At 43.6% G+C, this 21,370-nt stretch overlaps 3 protein-coding genes across 6 annotated transcripts in view; 2 read left to right on the top strand and 1 right to left on the bottom strand.

Annotated features, from left to right (window-relative positions):
* The first annotated feature begins 972 nt into the window (after window positions 1–972).
* LOC144470226 (transient receptor potential cation channel protein painless-like) lies at window positions 973–7,118 on the top strand. 3 transcript variants are annotated; one of them, XM_078181164.1, is made up of 4 exons: window positions 973–1,296; window positions 1,388–1,736; window positions 2,516–3,254; window positions 4,483–7,118. In XM_078181164.1, exons 2-4 carry the CDS (start codon window positions 1,389–1,391, stop codon window positions 5,949–5,951), a joined length of 2,556 nt encoding a protein of 851 aa, XP_078037290.1. In that variant the 5' UTR covers window positions 973–1,296; window position 1,388; the 3' UTR covers window positions 5,952–7,118. The 3 variants fall into 3 exon arrangements, with proteins under 3 accessions (XP_078037290.1, XP_078037289.1, XP_078037291.1); XM_078181163.1 differs by having other exon boundaries at window positions 1,385–1,736; XM_078181165.1 differs by lacking the exon at window positions 973–1,296 and having other exon boundaries at window positions 1,471–1,736; window positions 2,497–3,254.
* A 3,552-nt stretch (window positions 7,119–10,670) lies between these two features.
* LOC144470094 (transient receptor potential cation channel protein painless-like) lies at window positions 10,671–12,981 on the top strand. Of its 2 annotated transcripts, none has more exons than XM_078180915.1 (4): window positions 10,671–10,856; window positions 10,950–11,081; window positions 12,003–12,760; window positions 12,844–12,981. In XM_078180915.1, exons 1-4 carry the CDS (start codon window positions 10,849–10,851, stop codon window positions 12,966–12,968), a joined length of 1,023 nt encoding a protein of 340 aa, XP_078037041.1. In that variant the 5' UTR covers window positions 10,671–10,848; the 3' UTR covers window positions 12,969–12,981. The 2 variants fall into 2 exon arrangements, with proteins under 2 accessions (XP_078037041.1, XP_078037040.1); XM_078180914.1 differs by having other exon boundaries at window positions 10,684–10,856; window positions 12,022–12,760.
* A 413-nt stretch (window positions 12,982–13,394) lies between these two features.
* Window positions 13,395–21,370, bottom strand: part of Ec (ubiquitin specific peptidase echinus) — a 128,415-nt gene continuing 120,439 nt past the window's right edge. Inside the window, exons 8-11 of the mRNA XM_078180912.1 lie at window positions 20,542–20,916; window positions 19,157–19,579; window positions 18,337–18,637; window positions 13,395–17,836 (exon numbers count right to left, since the gene is read on the bottom strand). Of these exons, the coding sequence (XP_078037038.1) occupies window positions 14,016–17,836; window positions 18,337–18,637; window positions 19,157–19,579; window positions 20,542–20,916 (4,920 nt within the window). The 3' untranslated portion in view covers window positions 13,395–14,015. The remainder of the gene's footprint in view (window positions 17,837–18,336; window positions 18,638–19,156; window positions 19,580–20,541; window positions 20,917–21,370) is intronic.

The raw sequence follows: 21,370 nt of genomic DNA, 5'->3' as shown, positions 1-21,370 counted from the left end.
GCCGGCCCTCATGGCCGTTCTCTCCCTTCCCTGTGAGCGGCCGTGGCTTACCTCGTCCTCTCTCACAGGTATAGCGACGAATTTTTTTTTGTTTTTTCAAAGGAGTTTGCTGTGAGTTTAGATCAACCGTGCCTGAAGGCTATTGTTGCGTCGAGTCCGCGTACGCAATTGTCGCAGATCACTCGAAGGCGCGTGTGTTGAGATGAATGAGGAATCAACGAGGTGTTGTTGGTTTAACAATTTATTAAAGGTTCAATGGTATTCAAAATGGGAAATGTTTCGGCTGTGACGGTTCGGATGCTGGATTGATGGGTGGTAGCGATGCCTTGTTCTTCGTTGTCCTTGGTGGTTGTTTCCCTTGGTTGCTGCTTTATCGTCGCTGCGTCACTGCCGATCACCCTTGTTTCCTTCCTGACTGTTCGTCTGACCGCTTCTAAAACTGTACTGCACTGTTGATTTCTAAAAAAATGCCTTATATTTACACCATTTTAGTGATCCGGTAAGGAACCAATCATGATCAATTGTTTGAAGGGCGCTTGTAGGCCTGTGTGGTGGTCGGTTGGTCGGTCGGTCGTCCGATGGATTTTCTGAAGAGGAACGGCTTCGACCGATTTATGGTTTTAACATTTTTCGCCCTCGCAGAGTCTTTGCGTTGAATATTTTCCATCAGACTTGATGTTCCGAGACGGAACAGCTATGACATTCTTACCGATTAGTGGTGAATGGGTTTTGGTTGGTGTTACCTATGTGGAGATGATAAAATCGTAACATGAGAGATTATTGGGGAACACATTTTCAAAGAAAAACCCCTTTAGGACACAGGTGTAGCGACGAATCTAACTGAGATCCCTCTATTTATACTACCTCGTTGCTAGCCATGAATCGTTAATAACAATTTCGTACTAAGGAGTTCGCCGCGTTCTCGAAGCTTCGCTCGCGGTCCAACCGATTGAATCGGCCTCAACAATGGTCGATCGTCGTTTGTCTTCCTCTCCTTTCGTCTCGTTACAAAGTTGATTAGGTAAGATCACGGTTCCGGTTAGTACTATCTACATACTTCGTATCTTCAGTATCATAAGCCGATTGCAATATTTATCTTTAGCAATCGCCCAACGATCCGATATTATAGACTATAAGTGCTAAAAATGTGTAATTGCACTGATACTTGTTGCGCGTTGACTGCACCGCCATATCTATTCTCTCAAATCCGCACACATCGCCGACAGGAGGAAGCGCATCCGAACAACGTTTTATCACGTTCCTGATCAACTGAATCCAACGTCTTCGACTTGCAAAGTAAATCGTTATTCTCCATTTCTTTATTTAACATATTAAACAAACTTTTCCAGTTGCAAAATTGCCGTTTTCCATATCTACTTTTCAGAAGAATGGGCTTACACGAGGAGGACGAAGAGATGTACCCGTTGCATGATCGCATTTATGCTCGCAAGGAGACTAGACGTATGTACAGATACCTTCTGGACTGTATGCAGTCAAGGGACATCGTTTCTTTCAAAAGCCTGCTCGAAGAAATCTCTGCAAGAAAGTTAAACGTAAATCATATATTTTGGGGCGAGAATGGGAAGACCTGCTTGGACATTGCCTGTATGGAAAATCTACCCAAGTTCGTTGAGATCCTTTTGGCCCACGGGGCCGACGTCAACAGGATCAACGACGATACTCACGATGCCCCGATCCACTACGCCACGGAACGAAATTATGTGGATCTTCTACGGGTACGTCAGATATTCAAAGTTAACAGGGGAAAATTACCATGAATCGAATACATATTCAATAAGACATTATCATTACGATCTACTTGTATCAAGTACTATTACTTTTCGTTGAATTCTCATTTATTGCAATCGATCTTTTCTCACCGTAGCGATTAAGTTTCAAAATGGGAAGCACATAGAATACTATCTATAGGCATGTTGTAAATAGCTAAATGAAACAGTTATGCGGCGTAAAAAAAATGCCCTACACATTGTACGTTTACCGTGTCAATCTTTACGTTAAGAATTTTTAAAAAAGTTAAGATTAAAGTATAGGAGAAACACGCGGACAAAACGCAAACAGCACAAAGACGTCTTTGAGACATCTGAAAGATGTCTGGTACAGGATTTTCGAGATGTCATACATCGTGGATATTGAAGCTGTGTTTAAAAGCATCTGTCTGACTTAATTAAAAAACATTGGAAACACAAAATCGTCTTGATGATATTTTTCAAGTGTCTTAAAGACGTTACAACGATATCCATTACGAGTTGTCTGTAACACGTTTATCATAGAACATCCGTTTTTGGACGTCTTCAAGACGTCCAGTGCTTATCGACTATGCAATATTATAGTAAATGAATTAATCTTCCGTACGTTACAAATTGGGTTCCGATAGAGCGTTTAATTTTGTTGACATCATCTCCTAAATTAAAGTATCTGATTCGTGAGAGTATTCCCCTACGAGGACGACATAAAACACTTGAAAATTCTATAAAGGACATGTTGCGATCGTCAGATGTTGCTGGAAGACCCTGCAGTGAATCCCAATCTCCAGGCAAACCATCAAACCGCCCTGCACATAGCAGTGAGCCACGACAACCTGAAATGCGCGAAACTGTTGCTGGAGAGGGGGGCTAGTCCAAACGTGGTTAACAGCAGAGGTCTGACCCCATTGCACGTGGCGGCTATGAGGAAGAATAGAGATATGGTGAAATTGATATTTGACAAAACGGAAGTCGCCCCAGACCTGGACAGCTATAGGGATTACGACAAAAACTCTACTAGGGATGTCCTGAAGAGGATGCTACCGGACCTGGAGCTACCTCCCCGAATAGAAAGACCTCTGGATGTGAACACCCTTCAGTCCCAGTTGACTCAAAATGACGAGAAGAGCTTCCTGCAGTGTATAGACAAGATTTCGAATATTACGGAGAACGATACTGTGAACCTGATTGAGATTGCCACCAAGCGAAACTTCGAATCCGCGGTCTCACTGTTGTTGACGAAGGGAATAGACGGTCGCAACTTAGAGAAAGCCGCAATCATAGCGACTGAGAAGAACTCACCGGTTATTCTGCGTTTGTTACTAAACAACATCGGTTATATACGTAAACATACTGCGAAGGAGCTGCTGTTCACAGTTTGCGACAACCTGGGAATCCCCGGTAATGATGACTCGCAGGACATGTTGCATCGCCTCGATTGCCTCAGATTGATTCTTGAGAGGGACGAAGTGACCGTTCGTTGCACCAATGGTAAAGATAGTCTCCTAGAGTTTTCTCTAATGTTACCATTAGTATGTGTGGTATAGTATAGTATAATTCGTTGAACATCGAATTCACCTCACTTTATTCTACTAATGTTTATATCGCGTTCTTCTTTTAACTTTAGTCCCAATCCTTTCTCTGTGACGAGCAATGCCCTTGTCTTCGTTTCATCTTATATGATCTTACATTACCTCTCTGCTTTCTCCGTCTATCAACCATTACCATTCGTCTGCTTTTATCGCTTTTCTTTTTTCACGAATCTAGTCGAATACATTTTATATTAATATATTTTACTTTATTGCACGATTAAATCTCAAGTATAACGTTTTTAATTTTTTCTTTTTTTATATTCTCAGAGTTATAAGCTTAAGATTGTTACTAAATTATATCTGAAAGCTTTTAAATATTTTTCAACAAGTTATGGAAGTAATTATCTTTCCCTTCATTTGCACGATGCGTTCTTCGAATCAGTATCTCTCATTGTACAATAATGTAAACGTAATGGATAGAAAATTATGCGAATAGTTGACACGACTGCTCTTGTCCTAGGTTGTGGGGTAAGTGCCATGCGGTCTAACGCAGTCTTCTTACCGAAAAACAACCCCCACTCCGTGACCAGATCCTCCACGAACAGAGTTCTCATTTTTTGGCAATGCAATGACGATTGCTTGCCTTCTCTAAACACATTTTCCATAAACAGTCAATGTCTTGACATTCGATAATTGGGAAACCAAATGTGGTTATCAGGCGCTGCGTTGCCTGTCACCAGGATGGTTTAGCCTTACTCACCCTCCGGGTCACGCGCGTCCTTAGACTCTAACATAAATCCATCGAGCATCGTTTTGTCGTCCCTATCACTAATTTTCTTTAAAAAAAATACGTTGCTGCTAACATATACGTATAATAATGTTACGGCGGATTTTTCTGGCCAAGGGGTCAATAAATGTGATACTGCCATGAAGTGGACAACCCCTAAGGAAATAACTGAGAAAATGCTTGTCATGGAACCGTTGTATCGACGGACAGTCGACAGTTGTATTATTGTATTCTAGAAAATCAGAGCACGCTTGTAAATAGCATAGTCAACGAATAAAATGTCGCGACGTGTAACGCGCGAAGGCAAATGAAGTTCGCAACAATAATATATCTGTATGTTGGTGATGGTTTAGTTACGCTTCTCAGCGAATGTACCAATAACGATAACTATTTATTTTAGAGAAAGGAAACTCTCCTCTGCATTACGCGGCTAGAGCCGACAATCGCAAGGCGATAATGATGCTGTTGGCAAAGGGCAGCTACATTGGACACGTGAACAAGCACAACTCGCCGCCAGTGGTTGCCGACATATACCCGCCGACATTGTCGGAGTACTTCGACGAGTCTATCCGAGCTAGCAAGGAACAGAACAAGGAGTGCATGATCGAGTTCGACTACAAATGCTTGAAGCCTCACGACACCGCTTCGATGAAACATAAAGGAGAGATGGGCGTGTTCCAGTACCTCGCCGGCAACGTCCGTTTCAGACATCTGCTCAAGCATCCGCTGCTCTCCTCGTTCATCCATCTCAAATGGCAGAGAATATTCCTCTTCTTCGTCGTGAGCTTCATTTTGCATTTTCTCATCTACAGTTTGCTGAACTCTTACATTATTTTGGTAGCAATGACGAAAACTTTCACGGAATCTAACAATCAAACGGACGAAGGAGAGACGTCAACGAAGTCCTCCGGTATCATTATTATTAGAATCGTGACCAGCTGCTTGTTAGGAATCTTCGCGTTGTGGAAACTGTTCATGCTGGGTACGTCGCCGCGCTGTTTCGTATCGAATTTGAGGAACTGGATTGAACTGGTGTTGCTGGTCCTCGAGTTCTTTACAATATACGACGTGGGCCCTGTCGAGATGGCTGCCCCGGTGACGCTACTGTCCGCTTGGCACCTGGTGTTCATGATGGGACAATACTCCTACCTGTCTACGGACATTGAGATATTGAAGACAGTTTCCCTAAAGTTCCTGCGGTTACTGGCCGTCTACGGGCTCCTCATCTTCGCGTTCGCGTTAGCCTTCTTCGTTCTGTTCAAGCATAACGAGAATTTCCTGAACCCCTTCCAGTCGCTGTTCAAGACCATCGTCATGCTCGCCGGTGAATTCAACGCCAACGACATACCCTTCATGTATTATCCGTACATGAGCCACGCGGTGTTCGTGTTGTTCATCTTCTTGATCTTCATAGTACTGCTCAATCTTCTGAATGGCCTGGCGGTGAATGACATATCCGAGATCATTTACAAGGCCGATCTGATTGGCCTGGTTTCCAGGATCGGCTTGATCTCTTACGTCGAAAACACGGTGATCAGCAAGACCGACGGTCGCAAGCCAGACTGTAAATGGAGGTACGCGCTTTTTGCTTGCCTGGCGGACAAGATCCTTCTGTTCCCGAAACAGTTGGTGACGGACAAGTTCAGCGTCGAGCTATACCGCAGCTCCAAGATGGACGGCGGTATTATCAGTAAAGCTAGAGAGATACTTTCGTGCAGAAATCGGAAGTCAGACACTAAAAGGATCATCGACGAATTGGACAAAGTGAAGGTAAGGCTGGCTTCGATTGAATCTTCGCTGAATACCCTGATGCAGAAACTCGTCGACAAGAGCGTTAATATTAGGAGAGAAGGCGACGTTTCTTCTTGAAGACTTTCAGATATACAGAGCGTCGCAAAAGTCACTTACAAACAAGAAACGAGGTCATTTCAAGCAACTTTTTCCTTTACGAAAATGTTCTACGAGACGTCGCTTACAAGAAATTAACTATTAAACGTTGACTAATGAGGGAGCGAGGGCGGACTCGTAAACAATGCTGCGGATTGAATTTTTCGCAAACGAAAAACGGTGTAAATGATCGCAGAAACGCCCCATTTCTTATTGCGAGAGATTTTTACAACACTCTATATAAAAAATATACCAATTATATACGTAATATACAAAAGGAACAATATATTTTTGAGACTCTCTAATTATAAATTATATTTGGGTCTAGCTAAATTTATTCAATCTCGAAAATTAATTCCAGTCTTTAAAAGACTTGTAGCAAGAAATGCATAGAAGGTGACATAGAATTTGTTTATTATTTTTACATTAAAGCAGTTTAGTATTCTTTCGATACATGCTTAAGAAGGAGGGATATAGTTGTTGAAAAAGTATTTGAAAGTTGAAACATTTCGAATAAAAATACTGTTCCGTCTTGGGCATAGGGCCCCAAGGACGATCTTCAGACAAGGAAGACCAATTTACAGTTTATGATGCTAGTAATGATAAAAGGCTATTTTTGAGGAACCGAACCATCAAGTAATTTTAATATTTCGCGCGACGCATGTTTTATCGGTTTGCAATCTCTTGTTTTCGGCCTCAATAGCGAACGCTGGCATCATAAACCTCGAGGATTTCCAAAGGGCTCCGCGGACAGAGGCCTGAAGGCCCAAGGCAGGCTCGCGACCGTTCCGCGACCGACTATTTTTACGGTGCAATCAGACCCGGAGGAAATCCCTGTCAAACGTTGCTAAAACACCCTCTACCACAGAGTTCCTTACTATCCCTACTTTAGACATTTTTCCACTTCCATCAAATTCCTTTTGCGATCGAGCTTTCGTAAAAGCTAGTGCAACGACAAAATATCAGAATCGTTTTTGCAGCAAGTGCAGTAAGTTAAGAATCGAACTTGCACCGAGGTAGCAAGTTCAAGGAATCATTTATTTATTATAAATCGCGACGTTATTATATCGAGATTAGCTGCATCTGCAGCCAAGTCGTTTGTAGCTAAGACCGCTTCTGTACAAAGTGTAAATAAATGGATTCTCCGGAGTTAGCCTTACAACATTTCTTCGTTAAACGGTCGTAAATCTAAGTCGCCAACGAGGCGAACGATACGACACAACAAATACTTAACCCTTTGCACTCAGAACGATTTTGGACATTGGCTACCAGCTACTCAGCACCACTTTACGGCAGAAACAAACATTTACAAACCCCCGAATTATTTATTATAATTTTGGAACTAAGTAACATATTATAATGATATTGGTCTTATATGAATTGGTTGAGATCGAGGAATGTAAATTTGCAAAAAAATCAATATATTATTGTTTATAATTTTGTACAGTATGATAAATTTTGAAACACTCCCCAATATGCATTACAGGCTCATTAGTGCATGTTTGATAATAATAATTTGTTTGACGCCTGTCACCAGATGTTTTCCTGTTAGAACAAACAATACAGTCTCGTTTTCTTTGACCCACATCTAGAATATGTAATTTGTTGTCTAATCTATTGTCCGCAGAAGATGTGGATGGACGCGTTTTCGATACGCGAAAATCGCCCCACAATTGGTCAATTAGTGTTTTGACAAACTTGTGGTATGTCATTGGCGTTTCATTATTTGTTTGTTTTGTTTGTTTATCCACTAAGGAAAGAATCACTTTCCCGATTTTCTCACTCTTTAGTTCTATGTGTACTGCTCGAAGCTTCAGACTGAGCTCAGCTTTGAAAATCTTTTCCCCCAGATTTAGACTTGTTTATTTATAATTATAAATCTCACTATACAGTGCGTGCTATGTTCGCATGCCGACCTTTCTTCTATAAACTCTCCTTATCGCTCTTTTCAAGTGGCGTTGACAAGTGCTCGGACCGTCGCGACGGTCCACGACGTCACGACGCATCGTGAGCACACTCACGTTCTCGTCTGACACAAAACACGCTTGCAGTTCTTGTATATACTTAATAATTTTACGATATTTTGATTTGATTTCTTGTGCCATTCCAAGAGAAAACTTCAGGGAAACGTGCATGTCTCAAAAGTTGCGCTGAAATAACTCAATTCCCCGTAATCACTAATAAATTTGAATGTCCCCTGAGAGGGGACAGCCGAGTGATATGCTAGAATTACGATGTCCCCTGAGAGAGACAGCGGAGTGCAAAGAGTTAAATAAAATATGTTTTCCTAATTCCTTCTACTCGCTAAAGGCAATGATCGTTCATGTTCGACGATACAGCCATTGCTCCATCGATATCAATGGCGACATAATAGAAAAGATAGGAAACTATCATCTAGTTCTAGCTTTACTATTGTTATTGATTCTTGACTATTAAATCATTGATACTTTTTTTGTCCTCCTAACTCACGTCGTACTCCATATTTTATATTTTAAAAATAGCAAATAGTATTTTGATCATTAAGATTTTATTTCGAATCACCCGCGACCTCGCGTTGTCACTTATGCTGGCAAATGAAAGAAGGTCGTTTTAGGGTTGAAACATTCCATCTTTAGACGTCTTTGTTTGCAATAAAAGTCGTTTCCGGTCCGTTCATAGCCCGTACATAGGTTATTCGACACGTCTTCGCGTTATCTCGGAATAAGCTATTATGTACGCGACTACTTTAAACAATTAAGCTAAAACTAAAAGAAAATTTTTCCTTGGTGCGTTATTGGCAACCGCCAATTTGTATAAAATATGTAGAAACATCTTCAGAACCAATAAACAAACACGTGGTTGACACTATAGTGAACAATCACGAAATTCCGGGGGTTAACCCTTACAGGAACATGAGGTGGTTGTTATGATTAAATATTAATATATAGCTGTTCATTTTAGTTTGTTTAGACGTAAAATTGATTTTTTTTAAGTTCGCCATACGTTCTACTTTGACATTCTGTAGAAAAAATGCAGATTAGGTTATACTACTGTGAACAAAAAGTAAGGTGAATTTGTTAATAAAATGTAAATTCTTTATTTATTCTTACAAATGAATTTCATCCCCTTCAATGAAATCCGCGTCCGATAAAACGTACTTTTGCCAACGCTTTTTCCAGTCCTCGAAACAGTCGGAATAGTTTTTTCCGGTATAGCCTTCAAGACCTTCTTCGATTCGGTTTTTATCTCCTCAATCGTGTGAAAACGGCGTCCCCGCATTGGCCTTTTGAGTTTGCTGAATAGCCAGAAGTCGCACGGAGCCAAATCAGGCGAATACGGTGATTGCGGAACAATACGAGTCGAGTTTTTGGCAAAGAAGTCGCGAAGAACCAATGCAGTATGACATGGTCCATTATCGTGATGACATTTGGTTGTTTACAAAAACACGTGTAACTCGGAGATAATTAAACCTTTTGACAAACAGACGTTTGGCAAATGTTATAGACAGTCCTACCACCAACCTAGGAAAAAAAAAATAAAAAAAGAATAAATGTTGCGTCGAGTCCGCGTACGCTGTTGTCGCAGATCACTCGAAGGCGCGTGTGTTGTGATGATTGAGGAATCAACGAGGTTTTGATAATTAACAATTTATTGAAGGTTCAATGATATTTGAAATGGGAAATGTTTCGGATGCTTGATTGTCACTCTGTTACTGCCGATCACCCTTGTTTCCTTCCTGTGTCACGGGGGAAATAGAAAAGACACGTACACTAGCCGTAGCGTAGAAATACGGGGTCTGAGGGGCAGGAACTAAGACGCGCAGCGTTGGGTTTCGAAATTAAGACTGGCTTTATTTTGTATATTAACGGCTTATATACTATGGGTTTCGTGTTATTGGATGCAGTGTTTTGGGAGAGGGGCTGCATCACCGAAATGGGTCGAAGGTTGAAGTTCTCGATGTGTCATGGTGTTGCTAAGTCTATTATCTAGGGATGATTTGGCTGGATGCGTCACAGGAGAAAGGCTGAATTCCCAAGATGAATTTCCTATTTACTTGGTGCGTTGGGCCTGATACGCTATGATGTCGCCAAGTCTGCTATCTGAGGATGACTTGGCCAGATGCGTCACACCTGCGTTACTCTCACTCCTGACTGTTCGACTGACTGATTCTAAACTGTACTGCCTTCTGAAATGCCTTCTCTAATTCAGATTAGAGAATCTAATATGAGTAAAGAATCGTTGTTCCGAGACGGAACAATAAATAAAGAATTTACATTTTATAAATAAATTCACCTTACTTTTTGTTCACAGTGTTATAATTAAATATTATGACAATCGCCAATTTTCGAATGGGAAATAATATTTTCCTTAGAGAAAGGTTTAAAAACAGCTTAGAACTTGATCGGAGAGTATCGAAAACAATCTAGTATCTTTAATTTCTTTTGTTATTTTTCCAATTAGTTTCCATTAGATAAGAGTTCAGTAGATAACGTGTACTGTGCAATGTCATGTTCCATTGTTTCAATGTCTCACGATATTCATGTTTGGCCCAAGTATCTGTTCGCGAGTCAGACTCGCGTTGTTTATGTTTGGCCCAAGTACCAGTTTGCGAGTCTGACTCGCGAAATTCATGTTTGGGCCAAAATCTACAGCGCGAGTCTGACTCACTAAAGTAAGAGAAGGGGATAATAACTCTTTGATAACAGTTTCTGAGAGAGTAATCTATAAGATTTATATCGATTAGAATTTATCTACAAGTAGTAGAATTGCTCAGAACGAAGGAAAATTATAACGTCACTTGTACATCAACAAAGAGGAAGTGCATTTAAACGACGTTTTCTTCCGCTCAAACAAGCACGGAAAATGTCTCTTGGTGACAATTTATCTCAAAAATTGTCGGATGACGAGGTAAACTTTTTTTTATTTCTCTAATTAACATTTTAACTAGCACAGCAACGAAGATTACAGCTACGAAATTTAATTACGAAATTCATTTTTTAGGAAAACCTTTTCATATTTAAGCAGAAACTGCTATCAGCTAACAGCAATCAATATGCCAACAGGATCAACGAGGATACTAAGTGTAGCGCGATCCACTTCGCCACGGAACGAAATTATGTGGATCTTCTACGGGTACGTCAGATATTCAAAGTTAACAGGAGAGAATTACCATGAATCGAATACATATTCAATAAGACATTATCATTACGATCTACTTGTATCAAGTACTATTACTTTTCGTTGAATTGTCATTTATTGCAATCGGTCTTTTCTCACCGTAGCAATTAAGTTTCAAAGTGGGAAGCACATGGAATACTATAGACATGTTGTAAATGGCTAAATGAAACAGTTATGCGGCGTAAAAAAGATGTCCTACACATTGTACGTTTACCGTGTCAATCTTTAAGTTACGAATTTTTAAAAAAGTTAAGATTAAAGTATAGGAGAAACACGTGGACACAATGCAGACAGCACAAAGACATATTTGAGACATCCAGTGCTTATCGACTATGCAATATTATAGTAAATGAATTAACCCCTTGCCATACTTTGACGAGTCTGACTCGTGATGAAAGTTTTGTGCCAAACATGAATATCACGAGTCTGACTCGTTATCGATATTTTGTGCCAAACATAAATATCACGAGTCTGACTCGTTATCGACATTTGGTGCCAAAACATAAATATCACGAGTCTGCCTCGTGATCCTAATCTCGGGTCAGCTCAGGCCCATTCTTGGTTCTCTTGAATGGGATTATATGTCCCCGTATAAGACTAATAACGACTATGTAACTCAGTCTTAAGGTATTGTGTTTCAAATTGTACCACTCGAGCTCCATCGCTCGGCACCTCCAGCAACCGTTCGTACGACCAAGTTTGGCACGGCATTTTCAGAGATTCGCGGTATGGCAAGGGGTTAATCTTCCGTACGTTACAAATTAGGTTCCGATATAGCGTTTAATTTTGTTGACATCATCTCCTAAATTAAAGTATCTGATTCGTGAGAGTATTCCCCTACGAGGACAACATAAAACACTTGAAAATTCTATAAAGGACATGTTGCGATCGTCAGATGTTGCTGGAAAACCCTGCAGTGAATCCCAATCTCCAGGCAGACCATCAAACCGCCCTGCACATAGCAGTGAGCCACGACAACCTGAAATGCGCGGAACTGTTGCTGGAGAGGGGGGCTAGTCCGAACGTGGTTAACAGCAGAGGTCTGACACCGCTGCACGTGGCGGCTATGAGGAAGAAAAGAGACATGGTGAAATTGATATTTGACAAAACGAAAGTCGCCCCAGACCTGGACAGCTATAGGGATTACTACAAAGACTCTACTAGGGATGTCCTGAAAAGGATGCTACCGGACCAGGAGCTACCTCCCCCGATAGAAAGACGTCCGGACGTGGACATCCTTGCGTATCATCTGATTCGAAAAGACGAGGAGAGCTTCCTGCAGTGTCTAGACAAGATTTCGAATATTACGGAGATCGATGCTCTGAAGCTGATTGAGATTGCCACCGAGCGAAACTTGGAATACGCGGTCTCGCGGTTGTTGACGAGGGGAAGGGTCAGTTGCAACTTGGAGAAAGCCGCAGACATAGCGATTCAGAAGAACTCACCGGTTATTCTGCGTTCGTTACTAGACAAGATCACGGATATGAAGCCCAGTGCAGCGAATATGTTACTCTTGACCGCTTGCATCGAGTTGGGAATCCCAGGTAGAGAGGGGTCGCTGGACACGAGTAAACGTATAACATGCCTCGGATTAGTTTTGGACTTGGACCAAGTGGACGTTAATTTCTCCGACGGTTAGGATACTTTTTTAACGCATCTTCGAATTTTGCGCGTTGGTATGTATGAATGACGATGACTTGGAATCTCTTTGTTTCAGAGAAGGGAAATATTCCTCTGCACTATGCAGCCAGGGCCGACAATCAAGAAGCGGTGACGATGCTGTTGAAAAAAGGAAGTTCACTTCACCATAAGAATGCATTCGGCTCTCCAGCAATTTTGTGACCTTCAGTTTCAGATCACCAGTGTGGAATAATTTATATTCTGAAAGGTTGAAGACGTACTCGTGTTATCCGAGTAAAAACAAAAGCTGTGATGCTGAAGTTACGATTCGATGAAAATTAAAATTAAATTGATAGGTAAAACAACTGCGTGTAATTATTTTGACAGCGCTTTATTCAATGTCATACGCGGAGGGAGGAGGGGGAGGGGGATGAAGTATTTTTAAAACAAAATACTTATAGAAAACGTATAAAATCGTGGATTTGTACATCGATCTAATATACGCAGTCGACCGCGCGATTTGACGTAATTATTTAAGTACACGATATATATATGTATATATATATATATATATAGAAACATCAACGCCTATTAACATAAAATAAAAAAGAAACTTCACGCTTTCATCAGAGATCATGTTCTTTCCACGGTTCCGCTACGCTCGCTACGTACGCTATCTCCGATGTCTGGCCTTTGACGTTGTTTCTACAATTTAACGATAAACGGTCTACGTGTAGCATGGCTAGTATCACAATTCTGGCAATCTGTTTCTCAAACGAAGTAGAATGCGACGTGCGCGTGAAACGGAAACGTTAGAAGCTAATCTTAATACTCGTACGCTGCCTAAGTACCGTCCTTAACGAATAATTTATACAAAGAAGAACTGCGCAGAGGGATATCCGACGTAATGTTATATACAACAAAGGGACGAAGCAAACGATACTAGACGATAAAAGAGAAAGCATGAAACAACGAATTGCTCTATAAAATTGCTCGTTGAAAGCCTTTTCTACAGGATTTATCATAAGTTACAAGCGACGCTAAATACATGTCAATAATACAGGTATCGTTTGAACTAATAGCTGCACGACGAAGGTCTTCGACGGTGTGTAATCTAATCTAATTCTGTACAAAGCAGAAAACGCTCCTTTGCGTCGATCCGCAAGCTCTGCTGGAACGAACCAGAATCGCGAGACGAATGTTGTCTACGAACGTTGTCTACGAAAATGCTAAAAGAAGGCGTTTAATTTCGCGGGATTCCCATCGTCTTCAGTTTTTGGGCCGGAAGCGGGACATGTAGAAATCGCAATCGGAGCAGTAGATGGCCGGCTCGGTGACCTGTTTCTTCCGGCAGAGATGGCAGGGCGCGGACCTGACCGCTTGCGGGACTGCAGACTTCTGCAAGGAAGACGTGGACTGGGGTAGAACCGCGGCGTTGCCTTTCGCCGAGGTCACAAAGTGCATCTGCTTGCTCTGCTTAGACACAGGGGGGTGCTGGTAAGTCGGGTACTTCATGTTCGACTGTATCTGACCGTTCTGCAGAGGATTTGGATAGGTCTGGTTTGGCGCCAAGATATTCTGTTGATCAGGTTTCTGCAGCGGTCTCTGGTAATTTTCGTGCCTCTGCTGGTAGTTCTGGACAGCTTGCTGCTGCTGTTGGTGGTAAGGGGCGGGTGGATTCGGCGGTGGTTGATACTGCGGCAGTGGTTGGTTCGGCGGCCTGTTCTGCTGCGGAACCGACTGATACGGATAACCTTGATAGGAACTGTGCGTGTACTGATTCTGATAAGGACTCGGCGACTGAGTCGGTTGGTAGGCAAACTGTTGCTGGGAGTGTTGCACCGTAATGGGGCTAGCGTTGTGCGTCCCGATTCTCTGGTTCGCGTTGGGCTGCTGTTGCTGCTGTTGCTGCTGCTGCTGGGATATTTGCTTGTTCACCTGATTGTGCTGCTGCTCTAGCTGGTAGTACGTCTGATAGCTGTTCTTCTGGCACATGGGTTTCTGTTGTTGCACGTTGTTCTGGGCGTACTGGTTATGCATTTGGCTGGGATAGGGGCTGGCCGGTTTTTGCGTTTGAGGGATCGGCATGCCCTGGTTCCTCGGATGGGACGTCTGAGTTTGAGAATAAGTAGCCTGCACGTAAGGCATGTACCCGTTTTGGGAGTACCTGATTTGCTGTTGCAACTGCGGGGAATACGACGCGGGTGGCTTCGAGACGCCCGGATGACCAGAGTACGTCTCTCTGACGACATCCTGTCCCTCGTTGCCGTACGGACCGCAGAGTTTCTTCTCTGACAGCGACCCCACCGACTCGTTCGAGTTCTGCCTTGCGAACGTAGGCTTTATAGTGTCTGGGATGGGGATGGGGTTCACGCTCCGCAGCTGATCCTGGTAGGGCGTGGCAGGGACGCTGTCGGCCTCGCTCTTCAGCGGCAGAGTTTGCTGCTGGAACTTGATGACGCTGCCGTTCTCTCGGTTCAGTTCCGCTTCCTGCAGACTCCTGATCTCTCGGAGGACCTGAGCAGTCTCTGGTTTGTTCATTGCCGAGCGGAGGACTCTCTCGAGTATCGGGTTCGGTATGTACGAGTCCTTTTCGTCGTCCTCAGCCGTCGCCACGAGCACTACCTGATCGCAAAACGAGACGCTCTTCTTCTTTCCTATTCTGCGCTTCACTTTCCTGGGAGCGATGTCTTCCTCGCTCGGTAGAATGGTGGTATTCTGGATGGTGTTTTGCATAGCGACCTCGCTGATGTCGTCCTCGGGATAGTCGATTGGCAGCCCGTTCTCGTGCGGCAGCGTCAGAGACATTGACATCAGCGTAACGTTTAGGCCGTTCTGTTGCGCGTTGGGGGCCACGTCGGTGGATATGAACGTGTTCTGGCTCGAGCTCGACTCGAAGCTAGAGTTCAAGATTGACTGACTCGAAGGAGCGTCCGGTTTCGCAAAGGCTGCCAGATTTTGCGACGACAGTTTCAGCGGCCTCGATTCGTCCACTTGCAGGACCTCTTGGGGGGTGTTGTCCGCCATAGGCGATGGCGATCCGCAGCTTTGTTTCCCCGGAAGCTTCTGCTCCGCGTCCGCCTTCGGGCCGGGTTGCAGTTTAATCTGCTCGAACCTGGCCGCCATGTCTTTCACAGAAGAGACGACGCGAGGACAGTCGGGCACGTCTCGACCGGCTTGCTCGAAACTCTGTCCCAGACTGTTCATCATCAGGTCGCTGGTCCTCCTCGCGACGGTCGGACCCGTGATTGTCGGAGGCGACGATCTAACCTTTGGGATGTCTTGATCAAGAGGATTCTGCTTCTTTAGGCGCCTTTCAGCCTGTTTGGCCTGCAACTCGCGAAGCCACGTCTCGCTGGAAGACTTTTCTTCGTCTTCCTGCTCCACCGGTCTTCTCTCATCTCTACCTTTGGCAGCCAAGATTTGGTCTCTTTTGACCTGCAATTGACTCAACAAGCTGCTGATTTGTTGATTCTCCAGCTGTTGCTGACGTTGTTGCATAGACATCGAGGCTTGCTGTTGCTGGTACTGCTGCTGTTGATACTGTTGTTGATACTGCTGCTGCTGCTGTTGATACTGTTGCTGCTGCTGCTGCTGTTGCTGATATTGTTGTTGCTGATACTGACTATCTTGAACATGATTGGGAGTGTCCTCGATCGGCGGCGGTGGCGGCGGAAAGTCCTCGCTGGCTTGCCTCGAATGCGAGACCGAGTGGATCGAAGGGTATGGCGGAGGTGGAAAGTCTTCGCTGGGTTGTCTCGAATGCGAGACATTTCCATTTTCTGGATACGGCGGCAGCATATCCACCTGATTCGGCTGTTTGACGGGACTCTGCTCGTTGTGGACATCCGCTCGGGTCACCACGAACGTAGGCTCGTACAAGATGCCGTTGGCGTACTGAACCACGTCGTCCTGGATTCGAGGCTTGTTGTTGTAGTTCTGGCTGGACGCGGAGACGTTGTTCGCACTCTGCTCCATACCGTAGGAGGGCAGGAACGGCAAGGAATGGGATTCGGAGGAGTAATCGGTGTAGCTCGAGTTCCTGTTGGAACCATTCGATGGATTCCCGGTGCTCATGTGGTTCCAATAAGCTCCGTTTTGTTCCTGGGCCGCGGTGGAGGAGGGACACTGCCCGTCGGACGGATGTATCGACTTGTCCGACTGTTGCTCGTTGTGCACTTCGCCCGAACACTTAGACTTGCTAAGCTGAGAAGTGGTCCTGAGCGGGGGAGGCGGGGGTACCTTCGCCACGTGTAACACTTTGCCGGCGCTTCCGTGGAAGCTCTTTCTCATCAGACGACTTCTCTCCAGATTCGGGTTGCTCGTGTTGCCAGGATTGCTGTTGTTGTTCCCGGTGAACTCCAGGTGGCCCTCCGACAAGTAACCGCTCAGAGACTGGCACACCTCGTTACCCTTCAAACCAACGCTGGAATCGTCCACTGACTGCTTCGGCAAAGTGCTGGAGGAACCTTCCGCGCTTACGTTCGCCTGACCGTCCTGCCCTTCCCGCAGGTCGGGCATGCTTCTGTTCTTCCTCTTGATCAGCCCGCCCATCAACAATTTCCTGCGAATCTTGTGCTGTTTCTTCCCTTGCTTCTGCTCCCCGTTCGCGTTGCTCTGCTGAGGATTTCGCGCGCCGTTGCCCGCAATGTCGACGCTGTCTTTCGACTTCTCCGTTTTCGTTCCCTTAGGGGAGGGCGAAGATCGCGACGGAGCTATGGAGAAGTCTTTCGAGACGTTCTTGTTCCGCTCCTCGCTCCGAGCCCGCTTCTTGTCCTTTTTGTCGTCGTCGCAGCGTTTGGTGCGACTGAACAAACCCGTCCGCTGAACTGGCCGATCGTACAGCATGTACTCTTCGTCTTCGATCACGTTCACGGCTGTCGCCTTGCTGCGCAGGGTCTTCTTCTTCGGCAGTGTGGCATAGATTTCGATACTCTTCGCCGCAGGCTTGTCGGAGACTGTGGCCGTTACTGAAGTCAAAACTTCACGGCTGTTCTGCCTCGAATGGTTTCCCTTGTCCCGCGAACTCTGCCGAGAGTGCTGCCCAGACTTGCTGTTCTCTCGGGAATGTCTAGCTTCCGGTACGCCTTCTGAAGTTAGAAGAACACAGGAATTAGAAGTAACTGAGACACTCGTTGTCGATAGTTCTTTTGTTATGTATATATCAATATTTTAACCCTCGCCCGATCCTTGCTTGTACAACGTAATTTGCCCCTTTATCGCAATAAATAAAATTGACTTTGCAAGTTCCTTTTTTGTAGGTAAGGTGTAATAAGTTTATAATAACATTGCACTGACCGGTAGCCTATAAATCGGCTTTTTAACCCGGTCGGTAGCCTGTAAGTCAATTGTTGTGGCTACCAATAATTTGCTATCTATTATTGATATCGAATGTTCACGCTTCTCAGAGATAATAAAATGACGTTGAAGATATATGCCTTATCGTTTGTTAATACCTCAAGATAAAGGAGAAATTATATACCTATTTGTGTCTATGCTGACACAATTTAAGAAATAACGTGCACAATGTTAGTGCGACAGCTTGTTAATAATGAATAAGTTAAATGGTTTAATGTTTCAGGATGCGAACCTTCTTTCTCGCCATTGGCAGTGGCCTGCTCCTGCAGCATTCTTCTGTGCAAACTTCTCGTTCGCATAACACACGTGTTGTGCTTCATCCTTGCTATAGTTATCGTATGGGGATTGTTATACGGCGCGTCCATCGCTGCTCTAGCTTTGCTACTAGCAGCGCTGCATAAGGCTACCGCAGTGCTGAGATCGCCAGCGTCTTCAGCTGCCCGGGATTTGTCCAGCAACGCGTCCGTTTCTTTGCAGAGTCGTTCGCAATCGTCGCCCGACGACGCCTGGTAGCCTTCCGGGATCTGAGCAAGCTGCGGCAAACGATTTCGTTGTTTCTATTATCTTTATAAATATAAATCTTGAACCAAGAGCTTTTTCTCTGCCATAGCATGCTTAAATTTTGTTTCGGACATTGGAGCAAGAATGCGAGATCGCCTATGTGAACTGAGAGAGGCTGTGACGAACGAGAAATTTGGAAATTTATGCAAATTTTCGTTCAGATAAGAAAATGTAGCGTGAAGACATTTACATGTATTATTTTAATTGTAACCTGCAACTTCGCACAAAATACGTTCAATTAACGTTTCCAGTTGTGATTAATCTAGCTATGATTAATCTAGCTATGATTAATCTAACTACCATTAATCTAACTACCATTAATCTAGCTATGATTAATCTAGCTATGATTAATCTAACTACCATTAATCTAGCTATAATCAATTTCTCTACATCCCTACTCCAACAGACAAAATCAACGAAACCACGAGAAATACCAAGACTTTAGGCAGCGCCGTATTTACAAAGCTTCCTAAATAAATATGATCGTGCACCTGTAGGTTGTGCTTTAGACCCTGCTGAAGCGGAAGGCTATCCGTGGAGGACAAAGAATAAGAATCGTATCCGGCATCGTAGTGGCCGCTGCTGCTGCTAGACAATTCTCCAGACTTGCTCGTCGGACTCTTAGGCACGCCCGAGTTCCTCTGCATTTTATTCACGATATACAGATAGGGATTATCCATCGTTGTCGAGGAACTCGAGGAGGCGCTGTTCCGGTCGCCGGACCAATTTCCCGAATCCCGTCTACGCGGCACGTTTAAATGGTCTGGGATGCTGATGCCGTCCTGCGGCGATGATCCTGCGCTGAGGCTGCGCGTCAGCTGCATCTGTTGCTTCTTCTGCTGTTGCATCACGTTCTCCACTGCTCGGCGACTGATGTACTTGGACTCCACGTCACCGTCCACTGCGTCCACGCCCTGCGATGGCACAAGAAAACACTATTTCTTTAATCCGCCATAATTTTAACTCCCTCTCGTTTCTTTACACGTTTTTTATAAGCTTCCTAAGGAAATCATCTATTACATAATTTATGCCAATACGTAAATTAGAAACCTTTCCCATATTAATTTTTCACAAAATCTTTCTTCATCCCAATGAAACTATTAAAATTTTTCAATTCTTACAAATTCTTTTACTTCTCATAAATCCCCTCGGAAACTCTGTATCAATATTATTTTTAACTCTCGATTTTCTTAATTTGAGTGGAATGAATAAGTGAGCGAAAATATTAACAAATTCACTTGTGCTGTTACCATGGCTCTTTATGTTCTCTAGCTGATTAACCCTTTGACTACGGCAGAAATTGAGTTACCATGTGCGCCGAGAACGGCTAATTGTTGGATAGGGATGCATTTTTATGAAAACATATCTCGATGATCAAGAAACTAAATTTCACCACATTAAAACAATATTATTTCCGGCTTCGTATTCTGAACCGGATTGCTACTGTAAACATCGAACATTTAATGCTGGGCATTTATGAACTTTTATAATGTAAGGCTTATTTCACAATATATCTAGTAATCAAGTAAAGCGCGACATAATTTGAGACATGGATAAATAAAAAGTCATACATCGCATTTCTTACATTCGTAGCGTGTCTCGCTTCTTTCGTTCCTTTTTTTCACACTACGCGCTTTTTGCCTAATCGTGGTAAGATCTATCGGAATAATTATCGATAAAATTGTCAGAACGCCTGTAGACGCTTTCAGCGTTACGAACGCAAACTTTCTAAGCGCATATTGACGGCCACAGTAGCCGAAGGGGTTAATAGTAATTAGCGAATCGTAGTAAAATTACAACATCGTTCAGAAGTTACAAATGGCTGACTTGAAGCAGCGCGACGGATTAAATGACAATGTTGTGTAGAGAATCTTACTTGATTGCCGAAAATGTTGTTCTGAATATCGGTTAGGTTCTGGTAATCGCTGTAAATTCTGCGCTGCGTGTAAAAATGAGGAGGACTGTCTGGATTCGGTGTGATGGCACGTCTGGCAGTGCTGTTGATCGATGGCTTCTCCGGACTCGGTGTGATCGAACGGCGAACATTATTCTTCGGTGACGTCTTCAAACCATTTCCATTCGGGAACGGCGTCACTGTTTTAGGGGCGTTTTCCGTATTCACGGGAGTTCCGCCGGGGGTGGCGTACAGCAGAAGCAACGGCTGATAGCGTCCCCTTCTACATTTCTCCACGACTTGTTCCCAACGTGGACCGATCTCCTTGACAGTGGCGTCGTCGAAGTAAATCCACACCTGCAGAGCAAACAAACAATTGCTATTAACACGTTCTACCTCGATAATTATCTACTACAGTTCTAATAACCGTTTGACTGCGACGCGCTTTCGGAGAGAATCGTCGAATAAAATTAAAATATTCAGTCTTTAATTTATCTTAGATCGTTTTACAAGTTATTTCTAATTTACTTAACTGGCAAAATTACTTTAGCAATAATTGGTAATTTATTTTGAAGCACTAATAAATGTAGAGTATATTTGCGGCTGAAGTATACGTATATTGCTAAATATGTGAGAGCGTATATGCCTCTCGTAGCCAAAGAGTTGAAACTGAATTATAACAATAGAGAATTTCAGAATAAATTGTCGTATAGCAGCGATTACGATTTTATTCTCGTTGTTTTAAAGACAATTATTAATCGTTTACAAAAGATGCGTCATTTTAGCGACTTTTGTTGGATATTTTGCGCTT

The sequence above is a fragment of the Augochlora pura genome, chromosome 5, assembly GCF_028453695.1.
Source record: "Augochlora pura isolate Apur16 chromosome 5, APUR_v2.2.1, whole genome shotgun sequence".
NCBI classification, from domain to species: Eukaryota; Metazoa; Arthropoda; class Insecta; order Hymenoptera; family Halictidae; genus Augochlora; species Augochlora pura.
This window is presented reverse-complemented; position numbering and strand designations above follow the sequence as displayed.